The sequence below is a fragment of the Opisthorchis viverrini genome, assembly GCF_000715545.1.
Source record: "Opisthorchis viverrini unplaced genomic scaffold opera_v5_11, whole genome shotgun sequence".
NCBI lineage: Eukaryota > Metazoa > Platyhelminthes > Trematoda > Opisthorchiida > Opisthorchiidae > Opisthorchis > Opisthorchis viverrini.
Window position 1 is genome coordinate 3,816,725 of NW_008751667.1, and position 24,310 is coordinate 3,841,034.

Genomic DNA, 24,310 nt, shown 5'->3' on the forward strand with positions numbered 1-24,310 from the left:
TACTAATATAACGTCAACCACAAAGCTGACACTCTTTATGGAAAAGCGGAACTTCTATGACCATCTCACCCACGTGGATCCAATCGGTAAGTAAAACTCAGATACGCTTCGTTTATAAAAGCTGACGAAAGTTATTGTAGTTATGTTTTGTAAAATAAGTTTGATAAGACTCTAGTGAACGGAAGCACTTCTTTTGAACAGTCAGCGTCAACATTATGCAATTTCCTGCAAGTCTCATGAAAGTAATTCGTGATAAGTGCGATATTGCGCAGCTTCACGGATGATCCACAGGAAATTATTTTCTAGACACCCACATATAATCCATAAGGGAGTTTGATATATGAAATAACAAGTGTTTCTTTGTTTGGAAAATGGTGCCTTTGGTTAGTCGAGGGCGGTTGATCCAGAGAAGAAGGTTAGTAGGCGCCTAATGTTTCAGCTGTTCTGTTGTTTTAAATATCATTTTAGCTATTTGAATCGCCGATTATTTTGTTTCCTCTCCTTAGAGTTGCTCTTCAGTCTGCACTCATGCGACAGTTGTACAGATAGCGGATGTTAGAAAAAGACCAGTAACCGATGATAATAAGGCTAACTGAGCATGCTTTTAGGCTGTTTGCCATCACTTGGTAGACCAAAGCGTGAGTAATGCCTCACGGAGTTATGTGACCGGTAGGGGGAAGGAACTTATCAGAGGTGCATCTTGTCAGGACATGAATGTGTTGATATCTTTCAGTACACCTATGTATGTTGCCAGACAATCTCACGCCAAGGTAAATCGGGCTGAGGTGAAATTTTCTCAAAATTCAAGGTGTGACTATTGATAACGCGGGGTTAAAAGATAATCTCTGAACTACGTGCTGGAAAACTTTGAAAGCGTACTGAAAGGGCTGAGGGATCTCATGAGTGAGTGCAATCTTGCCCATCAGCCCTCCGTTTCATGTTTGGGATAGATGGAGTCAATACAATACGTATTAGTGTGATTTATCAGTCAGACCTCGGTTGTTATTGATTGCGATGAAATAAATGAAATAAAACATTGTCCTTCTCGATATAAGGTCTGATAATGTTGATGAAAACGGCCTGAATACTGTTGGTTTTAATGACAATCAAAGTGAGCTTGATTAATCTGAGTCTACTTTACGCTTTCCCAAGGAGTTTTATGTTATTTTTGAGTGAAGTTGATCGGGACCAATGTCTTCAGGTTTTTTCCTGCCTTCAGATAAATTTGGAGGATAAAAATAATCGCTTTTTAGAAAAGGGTGTATTCATATAGACTACACAGTTACCTGTCCGATATAACGCCATCTTCAAAGAAAGCCGGAGTCTTTTTTTTAGTTTGAAGAAATATATGAAATATTATGGGCATAAGTTAATTCAGGCAGAATGTTGAATTTCGCGACCATCCCCACTAACTGATTGCAAAAATAATGTGGCGTCTGTTTTTACAAAATAGAACGTTCAGATAAATTACCGGGGGAGGAGATGATGGAAGGTCAACCTTTATTTAGGGAGGCGAATATATTTGGAACACTGTTGTGTTTTAGTCTGTCAACTTTTCTTAAACACTGGGGATACATGACACTAAGTATATATTTTACCCAGATAAAATCGTACACTTATTTGATTAAAACAGTGGGTTTATTAGGAGGGAAGGCTATTAGCAGAAGCTTTGATGCTTAATGGTTAGGAGGTTCGGTCTGTTAAAAATCAATTAGTAAGTCAAACGAAACAATTTACTTTACTTTCAAAGTCACAAACAACACTGTAGCTGCCCTTGAAATTCCTTAGATTTCCGTCAATAAAACAGGATGTGCTGTGGGTGAGCTAGCATTTACTTGGAAGACAGTCTGATTGGTATCTAAGCGCGAATATTCTCAAATATTTCTTAGCTAGTTAGCTGGTTGGTTTGGCAAGCACAATAAGTGGTAAAACATCCTTTCCTGGTGAACGTGGTTGTTTTTTCCAGAAACGTTAAGTCTAGGACCATAAGTGGGTAGACTGTGGGAAAATTATATGTCCAGTTTAGGAAGTCAGGTACGTCAGAGGTGCATGTTTGCGTTGTAACAGAGTGGTCATCTCTAAAACGACTGAACATCAATCCACCTTGGAGTATCCAGCATTAGGTGACTCCTTACACTTGTTGCGTAACTTTTAAATTAGTATATTCTTGGGCACGTTTCAGTTCAAACGTTTGGATCTAAAAAGGTACAACGTTTTTAACATGAATTTTTCTGTTGTTCCTAAAAGGCAGCTGCTTATTGCTATCACTATTTCGGCCATACAAAGATCCAATAATACATTTTAACTGTTAGTCAACTATAGTCTACACTATGCTGCAGGTCGGGACTTCTTGGTGTTTTTGCATAAGATGTGTTGACTTGTTTTGGAAATGAACGTAGCAAGTTTTTTCACAAATTGCTGTAGGTTTGCTCACCACCACTTGGTGCTTAACGCAAAGGTTATACTTCTGGATGAGCCAGCTTATAGCGAATTATGTGAAGTTCTATAGTCCACGTGCATCAACATTTCCAACAAATATATATATATATATATTAAGGTAACTGTCCGTAATCATCAACAATGCACCCTACTTGTCGATAGGTTTTAAGCGTTTTACCCCATTTCATTCGTGTGGAAGAACTTATTCGCAACTTTTTATGTTTGAATTTAAAAGCGGTCTACTGCTAGCATGTCCTTCACGTCTACTTTAATTTTCTTTTTTGTAACCTGGGCTTTTGTAAAGGCTGAGTTATCAGAAATCTCACTCCGTACATTTGTCGGCCTTTTGTAGATGGCAGGAGTAGAATCAAAATACTCTACAACACTAGCTCACCTAGCAATTCCTCACATGCAACGTAATCTTTCGGGTTAGCTGAAGTCCACTATGAAGAGCACGCCTAATCCCTCTTTTCACAAAAACCTTTTAAAATTCCTATCAATTTGATAGCCTTCGTAAAAGACTTAGAGCTCCCTTTGATAAAACTATGGGCTGGATAAAAAACGTACAAAATACTAGCTGTAATTCAAGCTGCATGGATGTATTCCTCGAAACCACGGGGAATCTATGTAGCACATTCAAATTTATAAACGGAAAATGCAAATTAGACTCCCAGTAAAAAAATCCTCCAAATTGGAATTAAAAGTACCATGCTTACTACTTCTTTTTTTATCACAATAGAAGTTTTGGGGAATAACAAAACATTTACGCATGCTTGGCTCCAGAACTCAACTAACAACACGTGTGCGTACCAAACTCAAGGATTAGCGTTAAAATGAGTCAGAGTTTCTCAGCCTAAATGACAGACAGATAAAATTAAAGAACATGATCTGGTGGCTCATGGAATTTTGCATAAGATGTGTTGACTTGTTTTGGAAATGAACGTAGCAAGTTTTTTCACAAATTGCTGTAGGTTTGCTCACCACCACTTGGTGCTTAACGCAAAGGTTATACTTCTGGATGAGCCAGCTTATAGCGAATTATGTGAAGTTCTATAGTCCACGTGCATCAACATTTCCAACAAATATATATATATATATATATTAAGGTAACTGTCCGTAATCATCAACAATGCATCCTACTTGTCGATAGGTTTTAAGCGTTTTACCCCATTTCATTCGTGTGGAAGAACTTATTCGCAACTTTTTATGTTTGAATTTAAAAGCGGTCTACTGCTAGCATGTCCTTCACGTCTACTTTAATTTTCTTTTTTGTAACCTGGGCTTTTGTAAAGGCTGAGTTATCAGAAATCTCACTCCGTACATTTGTCGGCCTTTTGTAGATGGCAGGAGTAGAATCAAAATACTCTACAACACTAGCTCACCTAGCAATTCCTCACATGCAACGTAATCTTTCGGGTTAGCTGAAGTCCACTATGAAGAGCACGCCTAATCCCTCTTTTCACAAAAACCTTTTAAAATTCCTATCAATTTGATAGCCTTCGTAAAAGACTTAGAGCTCCCTTTGATAAAACTATGGGCTGGATAAAAAACGTACAAAATACTAGCTGTAATTCAAGCTGCATGGATGTATTCCTCGAAACCACGGGGAATGTATGTAGCACATTCAAATTTATAAACGGAAAATGCAAATTAGACTCCCAGTAAAAAAATCCTCCAAATTGGAATTAAAAGTACCATGCTTACTACTTCTTTTTTTATCACAATAGAAGTTTTGGGGAATAACAAAACATTTACGCATGCTTGGCTCCAGAACTCAACTAACAACACGTGTGCGTACCAAACTCAAGGATTAGCGTTAAAATGAGTCAGAGTTTCTCAGCCTAAATGACAGACAGATAAAATTAAAGAACATGATCTGGTGGCTCAGGGAAGTTATGAATTACAAAACTCGCCAACAGAGAGTAAGCGAAGTTTGTGAGCGAATGTCAAAGCATCAATATCTAAGTATAAACACGTTTGCTGAAAACAGTGTCAGTGACAGTCAGAGCAAAGGGGCATGAATGTCCCAAGAAGTTCCAACTACACAAAGGATTTTCCAACCATGATCCCTGAATCTGTTCAGATTGTCACAAACACCAAGCAAAAAAGGCCTAGAGGACTCTTCACAAAAGTTCAAGATCACCTTACGTCTAAACTGTGAGATTTTGTCGGATGTGAATGTCATAGAGATATACCACCTGCCCGTGCAAAACAATTTTTCTACTAGTCCTTAGTATCAACCCATGACATCATGTTTCACTTAAGCATGGCGGGCGACCTGTTTTAATCAAGAGAGTGATTTTTCTTGCGGTGGTTGAATCCTCTACCATGTGCCAACGATATCCAAACGAGTAACAATCTCCAACCTTCTTTATATCTAGATTGTAGTACAGGCAGATTTCTCAGTCCTAGCTACACATTAAACCACTTCAGTACCCAAAGCGTTCGCAGTTCAGAACAAATCAAGAAAACCGTCAATCATTATAAACAACTTGACCTTCTTAGGGCTGATAAACGACTAAGATAAAATTAGTCTTCATGCAATATTTGTTGAAAAAACCTGGCTGCTATAATCAGACAAAGAGAAAAGCACCGCGATAGTATACAAGTCAGTTGGCTACTGAGTCTTTACAGGATAAACGTAAGATGCTCGCTGGTTGGGGATTAGAACCACAAACTTCTGGACGATATCAATATGCTGTCATGTCACAAAAATATCAGCCTTAAACGACACTAGGATGAATGCAAGATAGCCTTTCTGGGAAAATATAGCACAGTTTAATTATGCTTAAGTGATTTTTCGTTGCAGGACAATGATGGTTCTTTCTTCACTTTTTAAATGCTTCATTTAGCATGGATTTTTCCCTTTTTGAATTATTAAAAACGAGTGGAACATGTGCAAACTTTGTTAGTCACGCCTACACAACCATGGCGGGTGTTTGCGTGGAGGTGAACGTTTTTGATAATCCTCTTTCTAAAGGCCCAAGGTGTTTTCAGCATAAAAGTGGCTTTAGAGCATTTGGTATCAAATCTTGAAGGAATAATTAGGCTCACCGTCGAAAACTACCCAGCGGATGCCAGCCGAATGTGCATAAAAGCATAATTGTCACACAATCTGCCAGCAATTTCAGGTCGCATAACCGCTGAAACACGTATTTCCCCAATGTTGGAGACCTTGGGACATGGCTGGAGGTATGAAAAACCCCAAAAACTTTCCTTTGTGTTTCAGCATTTTAATCTGAGATACTTTCTGTAACGGCTTTTGCCTTTGTGCTTCTAAGCGTGCCGTCAGTTTTTTTTAGATCGCTCCGCCTTTGATTCTGTTCTGTACGTGGTAATTCTTAAAAGGTTTTTACAACATGCCTCTCGTGAAAATCAACTTAAGCCCTTTTTGATCACGAAAGTTGAAGGAATAATTAATGATTAACGGAGCAGGGCACCCTTGCTTAAAAAAATATAGCGTTTAAAAACTTAGCCATCACCTTCACGAATGACTGAGGGACAAACTTTAGTAGAGCTCAGGTGAGTAGCCCCACCAGGGCTTCCCTCCGTAAACTTGCCAGCATGAATAAAATACGATATACAGAAATGTGATTCCATGTATATACATATAAGCCACGAATCACATGTGGTTTGCCTCTATTTTGACCTTGTGAGCGTGGGCTCACAAGCCTACTCATAGATTTCCAGGACTGACCTCGTTTTCGTGAACATTAAAGACCTGTTTCTGGGGTTTTTTCACCGCGTCTTATCAAACCATGGTGGGATCACTTTTGCTGACTAAAAAACAACGCTGGTTAACACGTAAGTGGAGGTTTGAGGGGACTTGGACCCTTGGACGCAAAATGTTTGACGAAACAAGTGGCTTTTTAGTAACAAGTATCAAAAAGTACGCGTTTTCAAAGTCAAAGCTGTCTAAAATGCAAAGGTTGGAAAGCACGAAAGTAAAGCTGAGAAAACAAAGTATGGTGACCCACAAATTGCTCAGTGGTTCTACATCAGAACACACTGTAGTTTTGAGTCTTATCCTGCGGATAAGGGTGTCGGGGTTGACAGCCAAACTCGGGACATTAACCATGACAATATCAATGGTCCAATCAAGAGAAAAAATTCCCGTTTTATACCTGGTGAAAAAATGCTATACGGTGGAGAAAAAGCACTGGAAACACATTACTTGAATCGGTTTTGCTTCATCTCTTACGATCAAGCATCATAAGCACTCCATTGTTAGCAGTCCTGTGCACTAACCTCCATCCAAAGAGGAAAGGGGAAGCGCCGCTAATTTGTTCTTAAAGTCACTCGGCTTCCCTAAGAGTCAATTTTTACCAAACGCAGCACCTAGTATAAGTGTTCACCTCAAAAAATTACCTAAAATGTAGAAATTTAGGTTTATTTACCTTCGAAATAAAGAGTGCTCTTTTTATTGTAGGCTGTCATTATATACTATCATTTATTTTTGAAGAGCATGGTCACAAACATAAAAAGTGAATGCAAGCGAAGAATGCGAAAGTGTAACAGGAGAATATGAGAGAAAAGAGACAAACGTCTCATTCGAACTCATGCCAAGAAAAGTTCCAATCTGATGAGGTGAATCCCAAAGTATGTAAAGATTTTGGTATGGAAACACGCGTTTAAAGACCAACAACCGAAGAAAGGACAAACAATTTTGAATGCTCTTCAAGGCGCGGTATGCGCTAGCACAGTCAAGACTCGCACATCAGGCACAGTGTCCGTCATACTGGGTCTGGTTTGAGATTAAATGGCGAAAATGTACATCCAACGCCACGTGCCACGCATAAAAGTGTCATAAGTACGCAGAGAGCCCACAATGGCGAGCAAACACAAGTCACTGACTGCGACCTTAGGAAGTCCCAGTCCAATAACAGCCTTAGCGGATTGAGGAAAGCAGATCCCTCGATAAGAGATGATCATCGGTTGGTGAACCAAAAATTCGACATCAGCATGTGGGACTGAGATTACGGCGAGGGAATATTCATCAACACCATACTTCTGCTTCTTCTCATTCCACATAGTCACTCCGCGCCCATCCGTGATTATACTGATGTCTATTACAGTTTATGGGCGATCTCGAACAGTGATTAGGTCAGGTTTGACGAAGGACGTCGAAACAGGTGCTCTCGACTCCTTGAAGACGGTGTATCCCAGTAGACGTCTCGCGAGTTCCCTTGCAACCCGATTACTTGTAGTACATACCATAATACTACAAGCTACGTCTTACTTGGTTTGTAATGAACTAAGTTTTTGTTGTAAGGAATTATCATGGTCCAGTTCGAAAGAGTTTCGACGAGAATTCAAACTTTGTCGTTTCCCAGCGTGGACTGAGCCGGTCTGACTAAACCAGAAATGAAAACATGTATATATTTGTAATGTACTACTCATAAGGTTGCTGAAAATCCGTCGACGGCCCACGACCGGTTTCGCCCTTTTTGGGACTCATCAGGTAGGCGCAGTCCTTAGGTGACTCTCTCGAAAAAAAAAACAATTGGTTTGCAAATGAGTGTATATGGCAGCAAACTTTTGGTTGTCTTCAATTTTCCGCGCATCGGTTTTGCTTGCCAGGCCTGAACCCACAAACTTTCATTAGAATATATTGTTTCAGAAAAGGAAACTAAGAAAAGCGTTCACTTTTAGTAAACACCGTTTGGGAATTTGGGGAAACAAAATGACAAAAATTTGATTGGCCGAATAAAACAATCCTTCTTGGCGCGGCACTGATTAAGGAAGCAGCAGGGGGCCAAATTAATATATCTTCGGTGCCAAGAACAAATTCATGTTTACGCAGTAGGCCTAATTTTTGTTATTTATAGCCATTAGAGTAGAAGCCTAGTTTGATGCAATTTTTTGCAATGTTCAAGGCACAACCCAGGTGAATGAATGTGTTACTTCCATTCTGGACGAAACTTCAGTTAGGTCGGTTATGAAATTAAGAACTTTCATGATTTTGGCTGACTTTGTGCTGGAACTACACTCCGGGTGGGTCCTTTTTGGAAAGCAGACACAGTCACACACTGTTAGGTTGCTCGTGACTGTGTAAAACCTTCTTAGAAAATCGATTAAAAACCAGTGTCCCTCCGAATAACTTACTCAGAAGTTTTCGGCGCCTGTGCCTACTTGGTAAGTTCCTAACGGAAGGCAGCCTGTAGTTGACAATTAGCGTATTTTCAACTTATTAAAAATATGAAAAAATAAGGGAAGCCTTTTTGGATTTCTTTCTAAGAGGAGCTCAAACCATCCTGTGTGCAGCACTGTATCCAGTGGGCTAGCAAGGTGTTCCTCACTAAGAGATTTCCAGTATTTCAACAGGCTTACAAACACCACAAACAAAAGATTCAGTTGTGTCTCCCAGGAAACCAAACAAGTATGCAAATGAGTGTATTTCACTAATTTTCCGCTGTTCGGGTCCACGTGGAACATAGACTTGAGGTAATCTAGGGAACCTCGCCTACCTCAGTGCAAAACCTGCCTGGGCTATCGGACGTTTTCTAGCAAACTTGTGAGTAGTGTGTTGCGTCTATGCAGTACTATCTTAGTTTTGATGGCTTTCTACTACAAGGGCAATTTGTGTTCCCCTGAAAAAGGTAGCATGTGGGTGGATGAATATCATAGACGAGAGATTCAGTTGAGTCTCTCGTGAAAACCAAATTGATTGGCAAGTGAGTGTATTTCTTGAAAACAGTCCAATTTGGGTTCAACTAGAACATAAGCTTGACGGAAACTTGGGGACTGCGCCTACCTGGTGAGCCCAAACTGGAAGGGCGAAACAGGTCGTGGGGTGTCAAAGAGTTTTCAGAAAACCTGAGAGTAGTTTCCTTTACGGAAATATACTGCGATATCTCGAATACCGTGCCAACTGAAACATGAGGGGGCCTATGTGCAGCACATTCAGTTGTAGGACATCATAAACGGGAGCTTCAGTTGACTCTCTCGTGAAAACCACATTGATTTGCAAATGAGTGTACTTCTTGATATTTGGACCTCAGTTCAGTAACTGATCTTTCGGCCAGCATTCTTGGAACAAAAACATAGAACCATTCCTCTAAGTTCGATTTGTTTTGATAAAACACCTGACTATCTCCTGGCAGAAGCACGTTCAGTGGGCCTTTTGCAGTTACGGGTTGCTTCCCCCCCGGTTAGGATATTACCTGTTTTGAGCTTTCTGCCAGTTTAGTTCCACAGTTCGACTTTGTTCTGCTCTTGACCATTCCGCTCCATCTTGACTTGTTGATTAACAAGTCCTTCTTAACTTGTAAAAACTTCCCATCTGTTCCGTCTGATAAAAATATCACCCCACTTATTGTGGCACATGAAAACCCAATCTAAAGTATGACAAATTCCCTGCATCGAAATACCCTCTGCCTTGATTTAGCATGTAAAATCGCGAGCCGCAACTGTTTTCCCTGTTCGTACATCTAAAAAGATTGTTGTTCATTCCTGTTCACTGGCAGCTGATGTCCTCAAAAAACTGTGGTCACCAAACCTCCAGTCTCGTGGACGCATAGAGTTTTCTTCATGAACCTAATTTGAAAAAATGCATCTGAGTTTTGTTCACCAGAGTTAGGCAACACTACTTATGAGACTAGCTAGTAGGTTGCTTATCTAATGACCCTTGGTAATTAAGATGAGCAGTCAAGAGTGAGAGAGAGAGAGAGTCAGCCGAAAGAGGTCAAGATTTGTAGTGGACTTTTGGGTCAAAAGGTCGAAGAACACCCTGGGAACACTGGATCCAAAGCTCAACATTCGACAAACACACCCATGTGCATACCAATTTAGTATTGTTGAGACTCACCTGGAACCCATCTGAACCTCTCGTTTATGATGCTTTTGATCAGCTGAATGTGCTGCACTAGGTCGCCTCACGTTTGACTGAGCATGCTATTCGAGACATCGGAACACGTTTTTATCGAGAAGTAGCATACTACTCATTAGCGGACCATCATAAACGAGAGATTGATTTGGATTCTACCAAATTCTTGTGCGAGCGAGTGTCTTTGTCCTGTTTGACTTCAAGTAGGATAGAACGTTGATGGAAACTGGGAGGCTGTGCCCACCTGATGAGCCGCGATTGGAAGGGCGAAACCGGTCGAGGGCTGTCGAATAGTTTCCAGTAACCTTATGAGTAGCATGTTATGTCTATAACAGTTGACATCAACAGTGACCATAATATATAGATACATATTCTCGCAGATACGTACACGCTAGCGAACATTCTGAAAGACTGTGTGTGAAGCGTGAAACAAGTGCTGTGACCGCAAGTTTACTTGGGCCTATTGACTTTGGAACGTTAACGATACAGTAAGAAAAGGAAGGCGGAATTTCTGGAAAGGAGAAGATGGGTCAACTGACGTGGAACGGGTATGACGCAACGCGATCATGAGATGTACAGATGCGAAGTTCCCGAAACGAAACTCTGAGTCTACACACAAAAAACAAGTCTATACAACGAACCGCACTTGTCTACGTTCAAGGCGTCAACAAATATGTAAGTCTGCCACCGATGAGCACAGTTCACCTTTAAAGTCTGAGCGTCAGATAACGGCGAGCCGTTGGTTGCTCGGGTGTTGATACCATTTCCGCTTGGAGCTGTGAACCTTTGGGCGTTGCAGCGAGACTAGGTTAGAACAGATCGAGCAAACAGGCGCGAATGGGCGATTCGGTGCAGTGTAACACGCACACGTGCATACTAATGTCGAATGGAGTGACCAGCGAGTCAGGGCGGACCTGAACTCCGCGGCATAACAGGTGGAGATCAATAAACGCACAGGCGGATTAGGCAAATGAATGGGGAGTCGCCAAGGTGTTAGGTCCAATTACAGGCCTATTTGTGCCATATACACTAGGCTTGTACCTCTTGACAAAGCTTCAAGATATTGATAATCCACGATCCTTTGTCTGACAGGATGTTCAGGAACGTGTCAAAAGTTTTGTTTACCTCTTTTAAGAAGTAATTAAGGTCCAAAACACAGGTAAAAGACACCGAGTAATATCCGGAATCACCGGGTAGGCAAGATGCCAGTGCTCTGATCTGCTGAACGTGTGTGTAGAAGTTCCTGTCGGCTTTGCGTTCGTACAGTGTGTGAGCTCTACAGTTTGTGGACATGTTTGTGTGACATTTGCTTGTCGGGCCATCAAGCGACGGAAGCTGCTTCCGCAGTATCAAAGATAAAATCTAGTGAATCACCCTGAGAAGGAAAAAAATCGTTCACCTGCAGCACCCTTTTGGTGCCTAGCTGCCATGCCACACGAAGGAAGCACGAGGGCTAGGATACTGCCAGGTTGCCCAAGCCTAGACAGGGGTAGTCGAGAGGCAAAGGTCGGGTTCGCGGACCTCCCGGTCAGTAATTCGCGCTCCAACCACTTTGTCCATCTCTCCCTGATCACCGTGAGACTGGCTCTCGGAACATTTTCTGTCAGCAGAAGAGAAGAGCGAACCTGGAGAGCCAAAAAGCGGAAAGGCTGCTAAATATATGCGCTTTGGTTCTGTTCAAAGCATCGTACTTTAAAAGTATACATACAACGTAAGACTCATCGTTTGATGTAGGAATCAATATAGATTGTCACGTGGCTATAAGCGACTCGGGCGTACATTCGAACATGCGATAATAAAAATTCGTTGGCGAGATTTTCCAACTAAGTTTGGATAACTTCGAAATGGATGTCTCACCTGGAAAACGGGCAATTTACTGTCAAAGTGGTCAGTTTGATAACAACCGGTTTTGTGCAATAGGACGTCGATTAGAAATCGGTATCGTGTACCACAGGCTTGGAGGCTTTGACCTTGTTTGCTTTATCGGGCATTTTATCGCTCGTCACTGCACAACAGTTGGAAGCACTCTGAACACTCGTTTGATCTTTAAATTTTGGAATCTTATGTTCGCACAAGAAGAGAAGTCCGCTGGAATCAGGTAGGATATGAAAGCAGACGAGTCTAACAGATGAATATACTACTGATAGCATTTTGACAGGAATACAAACCCCTTATTTTCAAATCAGATAGTCGTTTTGATCACCACGTTTTTTGTGATAGTTAGAGCTCTTCACAAAACGCTGATGGATAGCACAGCTGCTTGCATTGTGCGCTTACGTCAAAGTACTCTGGTGGCACTGTTTGCGCCGGCTGAATAGGATAATGTATCTCGTTTGCTCTTTTTTCTAAAAAAATGTAGACACCTGTTCCGAGGACACATTTAAAGCTAACCCGGTCGAAACAGTTCAAATTTGATTAGCTGCCTTAACTGTGTTTCAGTAATTATGCTAAATCGTGCATCTGGAGGGCGTTTTAACGTACTGGGATGCACACTGCAGGGTAATTTATCGATTCACGTGATGTCTCACGTGACCTCCATAGCTTAAAGCCCGGAGCGGCTCAAAGGTTTTGCATCACAGACAAAGCGTTTGAAATAACAATTTGTTTCTGGTTGGTTTGATCCATCAGTTGCCTCGCAAATAATATCAGTCAGACCTGAAAAGTCCAGAAGCATAGCTGATTCACCCATGTTGTGGGCGCACTCCACGAACCCCCACGATGTTTCAAGGTCCGACCTGGAGTCAGCTGACTGAACACTATACTGTTTGGCCTTGTCTGCCTGAGCAGCAGTGATAAGAAATTGGTATTGATTGGTATTGATGTGGCTTTCAATTCAACTTCACTTTTCAATGATTCGCAATAAACAACACGGATAGAGGATATTTTGATCTGACGAGTGAAAATCCGTCACCCAAGGAGTCAATCAATGCGTGACCGCGTGATGTGGTTTCCATGACTGAAGAATGGATACTGAGAGAACAGTTAGGTGTTTAAGTACTGGTCTTGGGTTCGAAACTCCCTGGAGATTTGATATATACTCACTACTGATAATTCCAACGAGTATGAAACGGCTGTACAGTGCTTCAGCATTGGTTAGTTTCACAGGCTGGGCGAAATATCTATTCAACTCATTCTTCACTGGGAGAATTGATGGCAGCTGAACTGCTCTAGACTGGCTTCTTGGATAAATTGTCCTTGGAAGCGGAGAATAAATCTGGCTTCAGTTCCCGTCTAGGTTTAGGTTAACCACATAATTGACCAGCCACTCAGCCAAATACTAGAGTACTCAGCTATTAGACGGGAGTCTGCTCGTCCGATCCGTCCTTCAGGATTGTAAGCTGTGCATCGCTGACTACCGGCTGTAGAGTACTTTTCGGTCTTCAACCGACGACATACTTTCAGTCTAAACTTTTGCGACTTATCAGGCGCCTAGTTCGATGGATCCTGGGATCATACCTACATGATAAATATACGTTGCACGGAAACTGTTCACAAGGGGTACTCATGAGGGTAACTTCGTAAGGTGATGCAGCTTCAAAGTAAAAATAATTGTACAAGAATTTTCGACTTATCTCTGATATTCCTCGGCTTTTTCCAGTCCAAATGGCAATATGTTTTTCAAAGTATAGTGGTAGCCCACGTGCATCGGTCGGGGCATACTACTCATAAGGTTACTGATAACTCCTCGACAGTCCAAGACCGGCTTCGCCCTTCTTTTTGGAGCTCATCAGATGGACAAAGTCTCTCAGTTGCCATCAAACTAGATAAATTTTGACAAATGCTCTCACTTTCACACCCAAAAGAATCCAGCCAATCTCCCGTTTATCATGTTCTACTTATAAGTAGTGTGGTGCGACTAGACAACAACTGTGGCATATGGAATATCCTACCTAGGTAAACATAAGACGGCCCGGTACAGCACATCTAGTTAAGGCGGACCACCCATGAAAATGAGAGATTGGGCGGGGGTCGGATGCGTCTATCGTCGAAACCAAATGAGCAAGTCAGTCGATCAGCTTTGATAAAGGCGATTCCAGCATATTTTTTTATCTGGGGTTATCTACTCGAAATCTAGTTTCTCCAAGAATACTTCAGTAGTGAAAGCAGTCTTCTGAGAAGTCCAAACACGTCACTCAAACGATCACCATGGAAACTCGGCGCAGGTAGTTCTGGGCGAATTTTTACGTCCTTCAAGTGAAAATAACCGGAGACCACGGTTGTGTGGCACGCCAAAAGTGGGGAATCAAGTGAGCGAATAAATATCATGTTGGGCGAGCGCTATTCCGTCCAGTAACTAGAGTGATTGTATTCACCCTGTACAGGAATATTACCTATATACTCAATTAAGACAGGTGACTCAACGGAGCCTCTAAGTAGGGGATCCAGTCAGCTACGTCTGCGGAACAACTTTAGTTGAAACGAGAGATTCTGGTGAGCCGAGTGTCAGTCAACGTTGAGATGATCTTCAAATGATTGCTTTTGGCAGTACGCATACAATTTTGCATTAAAAAATGATACTAATAATAATCATTCAGCTGAAGCACCCTTCCGGTGCTTAACTACCATGCCACCCGAAGGAAGCATGAGAGCTGGAATACTGTCAGGTTGTCCAAGCCTAGACAGGATTAGTCGAGAGACAGTGGTCGGGTTCGAACCAAGTACCTTCTGGTCAATAAATTCGCGCTCTAACCACTGTTGCCAAAATCGATAAAAAATTGGAGATCAACCTGCCTAGCGAGTCCCAAGAAACTCAGTACCTACGCAGTGCTCACCGATCCCATGAAAGCTCTTGAGTTTTACTCCTTGTTCATATCGATTTTTTGCCAGGCATTATTGGAACCCGTATTTTCTCCCAAGTAAATTTCGTCCTTTAGGTGTCCTATGGTTCGATATCCTGCAATCAAAGTAATGAAAAGATACTCAACGCGTTCCTCACTTGTCAAAGTTGACATCGTTTACTAACAGACACAGTACTTTTCCTTATAGCGAAATCTGACCGCAGTCATATCTTGGAAGATGAAAGATTTGTTTATTCCGCACATTCCTGCAACGCGACTGGATTGCTACCTCTTCCTAAGGAACTAAAAACTGGTAATAACCGATAAGGATGTCTTAGTTTTTTGGTGTGAATCCTCTATGGAGCGTGGCTGACCTATTCGTCTAGCCTGGCGACTGCCTCGTAGACGTTTTGTCATCATTCGAGGAGACAGTCTAGGAGGTGTCGTCAGTGCGCACTCAAGTGCGCACTTTGGTAAGATCCCAGGAGCGTCTTGGCCGTCGGGAACTCGCGAATACGGTGAGTCCCACACGGAACAATTTTGGAACCACAGAAGATGACAAGTAGCGCCAAGTGTTTTTTGGTTGGAAATTGGCTAACCGCGAGATCAAAATGCGAGTTACCATTGTTTGTTGTTGTTCACAATCAAGGATGCCGGTCTAAAAATATCAACATTGTAACAAGTCCTTCCGTCCATCTGGGGCTTACTTAACGTTTGTTGACTCACCTTAACAAACAGTATTCCTCAGCCGACACATGATACCTAGTTAACTTGATAGAGGAGGAAGAGACCTTGCTGATTGGCTCTCCTTGTGTTTCAAGTCTCGAATAACCTCGCAACCTATCCATTTGACCTGACGGGACTTTGGTGTCAAAAACACAACGTTGCCCGCAAAAACCAATCTACTCACTCATTTACCTACCGATTGGGTTTTTACAAGGGACTCAACCGAATCTCTCGTTTACGATTTTGTGGACGAGCACGAAATTACCGACAATGTCTGGGTTCGAACCTGGTGTATCCTGACTTCCCTTGTTGTTGTGACTTGCTGAACGGTAGTGCAACTCTGTATCGGTCCCTTGGCTTCCTGCTCCGCCCACTATGATATACCAAAAGGCACGGTAGCTCTACGCAGCCCTTAATGGAGAAAAAGGAAAATTATCACAACTGTATTTATAGGCTAGTCACAGAGTGTTCCACAAGGTCGTGCCAGAACCTCCGTGAGGGGGCGAGAAGCGTCGAGTCGATGGTGCTTGACTCGGATTAGCTGGCATTCTGACCAATCAGGGCATGCCTTCGTTTGGCCCGTGTCCTGCACGTGACACATCCGTCCAAATGATGTGGTGTTCGGTTATTAGGGACGGCTGGCCTCCGTACACTTGTCTAGCAACCTGATAGAATCCAAGCCCTCGTGATTCCTTCGGGTGGCATGGCAGTTAGGCACCTAAAAGGTGCTACAGTTGACTGTTTTTTTAATTGCACAAAGGCCGCTTCATATTTTACTTGGTACGACATTCCAAAGGAAACTACTCATAAGGCGATCGAAGAGTTTTCAGTAATCTTGAGAGTAGTTTCTTCTGAAATATACCGATCACTGGCTTACCTGTTGTCTTATTTCAAAATATACCTTTGGTAACAGCCAAAGCTAAAACCAAAGAATTTGTTCCGTCATGTAGGGCTTTTGTCCAGAGGGATTTTCCACTTATTGGTACTTGAATGTACCGGGGTCACTATTGAGTGATTCACTCTTTCGCAAATGATAATTAAGCCTTCACATCTTCTGATGGAGAATAACTTCACAAGATGAGTGAAGGTCACATCTGAGAAGTCATCTCTCGAGGAGTAAGTCAGCACGTTTGGTCACGTGGTATGGTTCCTGTGACTGAAGGACGATGATTGGTTAATCACACCGCCAATCAGCCAATCGTGACCAAACGGGTTCAAAACCCGCTAGAGTCTCGTAAGATGCGCGCCGTTGATCAATCCCTGTAACGATAAAACATCTGCACAGTGCATCTCGGCGTTTGGGCTTCACTGACAGAATGAAATCTCAGCTGAATTCGTTTTTTTGTTTGTTTGGCGAGAATTTGCCTGAAACATGTAAAACTGATCAAGATGAGTTCGAACTATTCTGTTCCTCGTCATCCTCGGTTTCTCATAGACTAATGGAAGAACTGTAGAAAAGCACGTGTGGAAAATATAGCACAGTTTGTTAGGAATGTGGCACCTTAAACAAAATAAGAATTTTCACTATTACACGTGCTGTTCATTTAGGTTCAACCGGTGGAAACTTTTTATTGTCTGCTTAGTTACTTTGTGCTAATGGGATGGGCTCATGTTAGTGTGGCCAAGTTGATATGCACCAAGCAGACGAGCGGAAAGGTTACAATCGGAAGACACACTGGATCATGGGGCAAAAAATCGGCTAAAAAATGACACAGGCTATTGCGGTTAATGCGAAAATTTAGTCTGCTTATTTGTGTGGTGTGCGCCCATCCAGTGTATAGTTACGTCACGGCTCCGTTTTAACGAAAGGGGTTTACCCGTCTATTCTCCCTGTGAACTAATGAAAAATCGAATTACTGATACACCACTCATAAGGTTGCTGAAAATTCCTCGACGGTCCACGACCCGGTTTCGCCATCCTTGGGGCTCACCAGGTAGGCGCAGTCTCCGAGTTTCCGCCAACTTTAAGTTCTACTTGGACCCAAATTGCATAGAATTAGCGAAGTAAACTTATTCGCAAACAAATTTGGTTTTTGCGAGAGGCTCACCTGTAATCCAGTTGAATCTCTCGTTTGTGACGATTCTCAGCTGGTTTCCAGGTGAGTCTCTCAAAGAACCAAATTTGTTTGTAAATGAGTCTATTTCGTCAACTTACTGATAGTTTATTCTCGTTTCCGGTTAAGTGCGCAACACGTACATTACTGTAAATTAAATAAAGGTTGTTCATAGCCACACAACTCTCGTTTGAACGACCGTGTTTCTGTTCTGGCGTAATTTTTCCGGTGAATCCACACCAAACCGGGGAAGCACTGGACTTGTTAGATCTCATCAGCAGTGCATATCCAATGGCCGTACCGGGATTTGAACTCCGGACATCTGACATGCGATGCGGGCGTGTAACCACTACTCCAGCAACGCACGTTGGACGTATCTGGATTATCACGTCTGAACAGGCGAACGTGTTCACACTTTGAGCAATGGATTGGTGTGCCCGGCTCATCGAAATGAAAAATGAATTTGACCTGGCCACAACGAGCAACTTTTAAAACGAAGGAAACAATTGAAATAGCAGCTGCTGACCATTGATAAAAATCAAACTTATATCATTGCATTTTTTCGTATAACAAAACCGGCAGTCTGGAAATTGGGGTACAGAGTGATACATTCGGCCACAGAATCATGGGATCCACGAGGTTCTTCTCTAACTGTTACTTCACTCCAGATAGACTAAAATTTAATATTCGTTTGATCAGCAAGTGATAAAAATCGACTCTGAATTCACACAGATGTTATTTCACAGTCAGGTGACGCAAAAAACGCTAAAATGTACCGAAATAGGGGAAAATGTTTACAGTGCCGCAGTAAAGTGACGTCGACGATAATTTCCGAGCTTCCTAACTCAAACAAGATCGACTTCATCATTTCAGCCTCAAAGCAGCTATCAACCCAGTTTTCGGGTCAAGGATACTTGTGTGTTGTAACCTGCGGGGGGGGATCGGGGACCAGTCCATCCATATGACTAGGCAAAGGAGAAATTAGCCTTTGATGATGCAGGAGGCATGAAGCACTGCGTTGTCCTGTTATCATTCTGTCTACTTATATCAGCGAGGTGAACTATTAAGTAGTCTACTGGAGATCGTTCTGCAAAGCAAAATGTTCCTATATGTTGTCGAGTAGAATAGTGCTTTTCACTGTCAGTAGTGTAATAATGTGTTTTTTTCAAGCAGCCAGAATTCAGAACGCGTCAAAATCAACGTTGTTTATGCATGTGGGGTTGTCCAACCGGTTTCAAGCGTCTGTGGCGCTACCTGACTGGGAAGTCGTGACAAGCGGGCCAATCGATCGTCACAACCAGGACAGTTACTGGATCGTCGTATCGATAATGTGTCGGACACATCGCGCTCAAGCGTGAACAAGTTCGCCCGTTCAGACGTGAGAATTCAGATGCTTCCAACGAGCGCTGGTGGAATAGTGGTAACACGTTCGCCTCGCATGTCAGGTGTCCGGGGTTCAAACTCCGGCACGGCCATTGGATATGCACTGCCGATGAGCTCTAACAAGAGCGAAACTCGACTCGTGTTCCCCCCCTTTGGTATGGATTCACCAGAATCATTGCGCAAGGACAGGAGGACGACTTTCAAACGAGAGTGACGTGAATTTGAATGCTGTTTATCTTGACAGAATCCTCAGCCACCCGGAAATGGCGATGAATCATGGCTAATGATCGGAACATCCTCGACGATGAGCAGGACATGAAAATAGTATACGCGCTATGCCAGTGGAGAATAAACGGATTTATACCAGGTGCTGTTAGTTCAGAGTGCCAGCCTCGTTTACAAAATGGCTGTGGTGCGTACATTCAGACACTGGTCTACTGAGGATATGTTATGTAGCTGCGACGCCAATTCAGCCGTTTATAAGCGCAGAAAGGAAGTAGACCGGACTTTCCGAGGAGAGGTTTTATTGCTTCAACCACAGGCGAAGTACAGTGGAAGCATCATCGAATATATATATATATATTTTGAGCGACCCTGGGGAACAGTAAATTCGTTGGCGCACGCTGGCTAAATGGCCAATAGGTGAGAAGCGTGTTTTTTGGATTAGGCGCCGGATGGCGGAAAAGGCGCCAAATTTAAAAGTTTAATTTAAATTTTAACGAAATTGGCAATAACTCGGAGAGTAAACGGTTTTTGGGATACTGACTTCCCCAAAAGTATAGCGGGTAGGATAGACAACGCAGTGGTTCATGCCTCTCACACCGTCTGTCTGTTCTGCAACTTGCAGTTCGGGTCTCTACTCGACTGAGGTCACAAAGAGTACACCAGCACCCCAGGTGCTCCAAGATACAAATATCCGGAACCGGAAAGCTGCGTTAGTGGATGTTTTCAAAATAGAGACCGGGACGGCCTGACCATACTGCTGCCGCTGCTGAGAAAGCGCAAAGAAATATCATCCAGATCTTCAACGAGACCGAACCACCGGAAGATCCAGTTTTCCAATTTTCCGCACCGGTTTATTGAAGTAATATTCTTGTGATTTCTGCGAGCTTCTAAGGCTTACAACCCGTTGATACAAAACAAACAGTACAGGATGCGGGTGTAGTGTACAGAAATGCAGACGACGCAAGTAAATAACGGCGATTAGTTGGGACTGGCCGCTTGACATTTTGGTTTCCACTGTTAGCTGATGGCAAGGCGGTATGTATTGTTTGGATATCGACAGAATCCGTCATCGAGCTTCTAATGCTAACGGTCATTATCCTCACCCGATCGCTTGCGTCCTGTGAACACATTGTCGTGTCAAACACCCGCATTTCGAACACCGCGTTTGCGATTCGACGCCAGAAAACAGCGCTCAGAGCGGAGCTTACTTGCATGTGCGAATGGTCGAAAGATAACTGGACGTTCCCCAGGCAAGATCTCTTTCAAAACAGGTCGATTGGGGCGCTGCGTTTTGAGACGAGCAGATCGTTCCCCTCTTTCTCTGCAGTTCTTGCTTTAAGCAACCAACAATCAGTCTGGCTTGGCTGTTTTGTCAGTATGCGTATTTCATTCGTCTCGGACAGTTTGAGTAACGGACTTCATGGACCCCGCTGTAATTATGTATACCACACCTCGGGGAACCCCAATTTGCAAAACGCATGGTGAATGGACAGCGAAATCTGATCAAGATCTGGACGACAATTCCCAGTGAAGAGCATCTTCGCTTTCGGGGAAAAGCCGACTACTTCGAGTCATTCAAAGAGTGACTCATCAGTACAGTGGTAGTGGCCGAAATATAGTCGATGATACTGGCACAGAATGGAATAACGAATTGGGTGAAGGTGAGCAATCATTGAAGCGTTAACGAAACTCAGCGATCCATCGAGCTCAGTCATGTTTCCGGGCAATGGAGTGTAATGCTAAAAACGTTATGCCCCACTGACTCCACAGCAGGAGTAGATTCGCTGGTAGACTTAGCTTTAACGTACCCACTCAACCAGAGCACGATGTTATCATGTCTCATGGTCGGTTGAATCCATGAAGTCAGAATTGAAGTAAGAAAATATCGTTTCTCAGTAAGCCTGGGATTTGCAGAATACATTTCATAGTATTCTCATTTGAACGACTTGGTTCATCAAGGAGCACACTGTTTGTGATCAGGAAAAAACAGCTCGTTCGATATCCGCTATTCGCCAGTAAGCAATCAATGGGAAAGGGAGTATTCGGTTGTGCAAAGAGGACTTTCTTCGAAGAAGGTGCCCAGCACCAGAAGCCGTAATGTAATGCGAATGCTAAACCGTCGTTTGCCGAAGAGAGTGCTGTCATCCACGCCCAATTCAGAGTGGCGGAAGCAGAGAGGTGACCAACCCTGACAGAGGGATATGAAAGAAATCACCAAACGTTTGGGTGCTATCGGTGCTACTCGCGTTCCAGGATGCGTCCGCATGATCTACATTGCGCCTGGTTGGAGACACTGCAAGATATGGCTACCAAACGATGTCAGTGGCGATCTTGTTGTCAGTTTCTATCCAGGTTGCCTGAGTGGATGTCTGGATGTGTGGGCACCTCAGAATGATTGTAATGAGCTAGCACTAATTCCCTTCCCCATTCACCTTCATTCCTTTCATCATAATAAAGCTTTCAAATAAATCATGGTTGTACGGCAGTGAAGCATCACTGTTGAACACTGATGACGATTGTGATGATGGTGATGTAGGCTCTCAGGAGTGCTCCGGCAGATGCCTGAATGAATTTCTGGAGGTGCAAGCATCCTGCACTGATTGGGGTATGTTAGCACTACGTCCCTCCCCACATCCACCTCTATTCTTTTCTTCACAATAAGGCATTCAGGCGAATCACGTGTGCAGGGTAGCAAAACCTCAGGGTTGAACACTACTCTTCTATTGTAGGTGGTGATGATGAGTAACATTCATATTAGATAACGTTTGATAAGTGCATTACCATCGGCTTGCATGTGTCTAAAATCGATACCAACGACAAACGTGCACTGGTTGACTCAGCTGAGTCTTCTGTCTTCTGTGCAAGCGTGATTAGCTACCTAAATATGTCCAATTCGGGTTCAAGTGGAGCACAAAGTTACCGGAAACTCGGGAATTACGCCTACCTGATTAATATCAATAAGGACGAAAACATTTTAGACTTTTCAGTAGCATACTGAGTAGTCCGTAAGGCTTACTTGCACAAAAGGTTCAAACGAAGCTTAAAACTACCTAGTTTGGTTGGAAGACTGTGCTGAAATCCTAAAACTGTCTGGTTACACGCGTTTTTCCAGATCATGTTAGTTGAAAAACATGGTTTATGGGTTCCCTAGAGTAGATCATACACGCTACTGAAATCGGCTGATATTTTTGAGCGGCATAAAAAGAACAGCCCGCTCGGAGATTTCGATAACCCGAGTTCGAATTCATCCTTGAACAATCTTTGTGTAGCTGCCGAACATCTCGTGTGAGTAGGCTCGACATAGCTCGAGGGTTAGGGCTACGAATTCACCGGCCATAAGATCCGTGGTTTGAACCCAACCTCCGAGTCTGCTGGCAACCCGACGCTATCTCAATCCTGGCTCCTCTGTCAGGTAGCTAGGGACAGAATAGATTTTACAGCGGAATTTTTTTAATAAGACAATAATATAACGCGCGGAATAATTGTGAAGAATACAATGTTAACTTGGTGTTCGTTTTGTCCCCCCGGTTTCTTCACACACCCGAGTAGAATGAAACATTTGGCCGTCGCATTTTTCGGGTCTCAGGACCGATAGTCTTCCATTTGGAGCAATTTCGAGAGAACAACAGAGAGGTGCCTGAAAGGGAACTGAACCGGTTCCTGCCTGCACTTTCTCTTCCAGCGCTAATGAGATTTCCAACTGTCTTGTCAGTCAGAGGAACGACAGATTAGATTTGCCTGCAATCCGTTAAGAATTGCTTACTGATGAGGCACGTCGCAGTTAAAGCTAATGGAATATGTGCGATTGGCCAGCATGTATCGGGTTCTATAAATGGATGAACGAAAGCTTCTTGTTATTTGCTGTTCGCCAATTTTTTTGTGAGCTAAAGGAAAACAGTCGCTTTATCGATCACCAGATGGAGAGCAGATAACTGGGGAGAATGGGAACAGACGATAATCCGTCGACCATTTAAGTTAGCAGTGGTTCCACCCGGGCACATCAAAGTCTGGGGATCGGTTTGCAAGTATTGTACTTTTGAAGAAGCGTACGTTTTTAGTTCCTGACTGATCCACTCACGTGTTCCAGTATATCGACGCGATGACCAATGACCCGATCACAGGTCACACTGGGATTCGAACTTGATCCAGCTATACGCGTTTATCCCTTCCACCAACCAACTCTAGTTGATTTTGTGAAGCGTATTGAAAACTTCCCGACATGAGGGAACATTTCGCCAATTCCCTCACTTTTTCAGCCCCGTCCCCATGCAAATAAATGTGGTTGAGTATTCGGAGGTCATCTGGAACCAAACAAATACTTTTGAAGCTTTAATACTCCCACTGTAAAGTGCAATGTGGTGAATCTACCTGGCATGCCTTCGGAGATTCTACATTCATTGTAGGAATTCAGTAGAAAAAATCACTTGAATGTTGTTGAATTCTTCGAAGTTCGATGTCAGCAGCGAATTTTCAGATGGAAGTCCCTGTCTGCCGCTGGTTTAGCAACAGGGTTTGGGAGCTGAGAAGGAAAGGCAGTGCTTCAGAAGGGTTTGGTAATCAACCTCATCTGATCAAATTAGTCACAATTAGCTACCTATCCAATGGCCAGGCCTTCCACACTTGTAGTAGCACCGGCTCGTTCGAGCGCACCTCCGCGATTCCCTCTTCATGGCTGCGAGCTGTTCCGCGAGTTGGTCCACTCTGGTCTCCAGTTGGTCCACTGTCCAACCATCCCTGTACTCCTGTGGCTGCAACACGGCCAGTGGTGCTTCGGCCGATTCCCGTGCCAGATGCACCAGCTCCTCCACACGCAACTGGCCAGTCGTTCTTGTCAACTGAGCACCAAGTGCGGGCTGCACACCTTCGACGAACTGATCCGA

The 24,310-nt window shown here is 43.1% G+C and overlaps 1 protein-coding gene across 1 annotated transcript in view; it reads left to right on the forward strand.

Moving 5' to 3' along the window:
- Positions 1–24,310, forward strand: part of T265_01105 (hypothetical protein) — a gene marked incomplete at both ends in the record, with an annotated part of 117,988 nt that continues 93,678 nt past the window's right edge. Inside the window, one exon of the mRNA XM_009165048.1 lies at positions 1–86. Coding sequence (XP_009163312.1) covers positions 38–86 — 49 coding nt within the window. The remainder of the gene's footprint in view (positions 87–24,310) is intronic.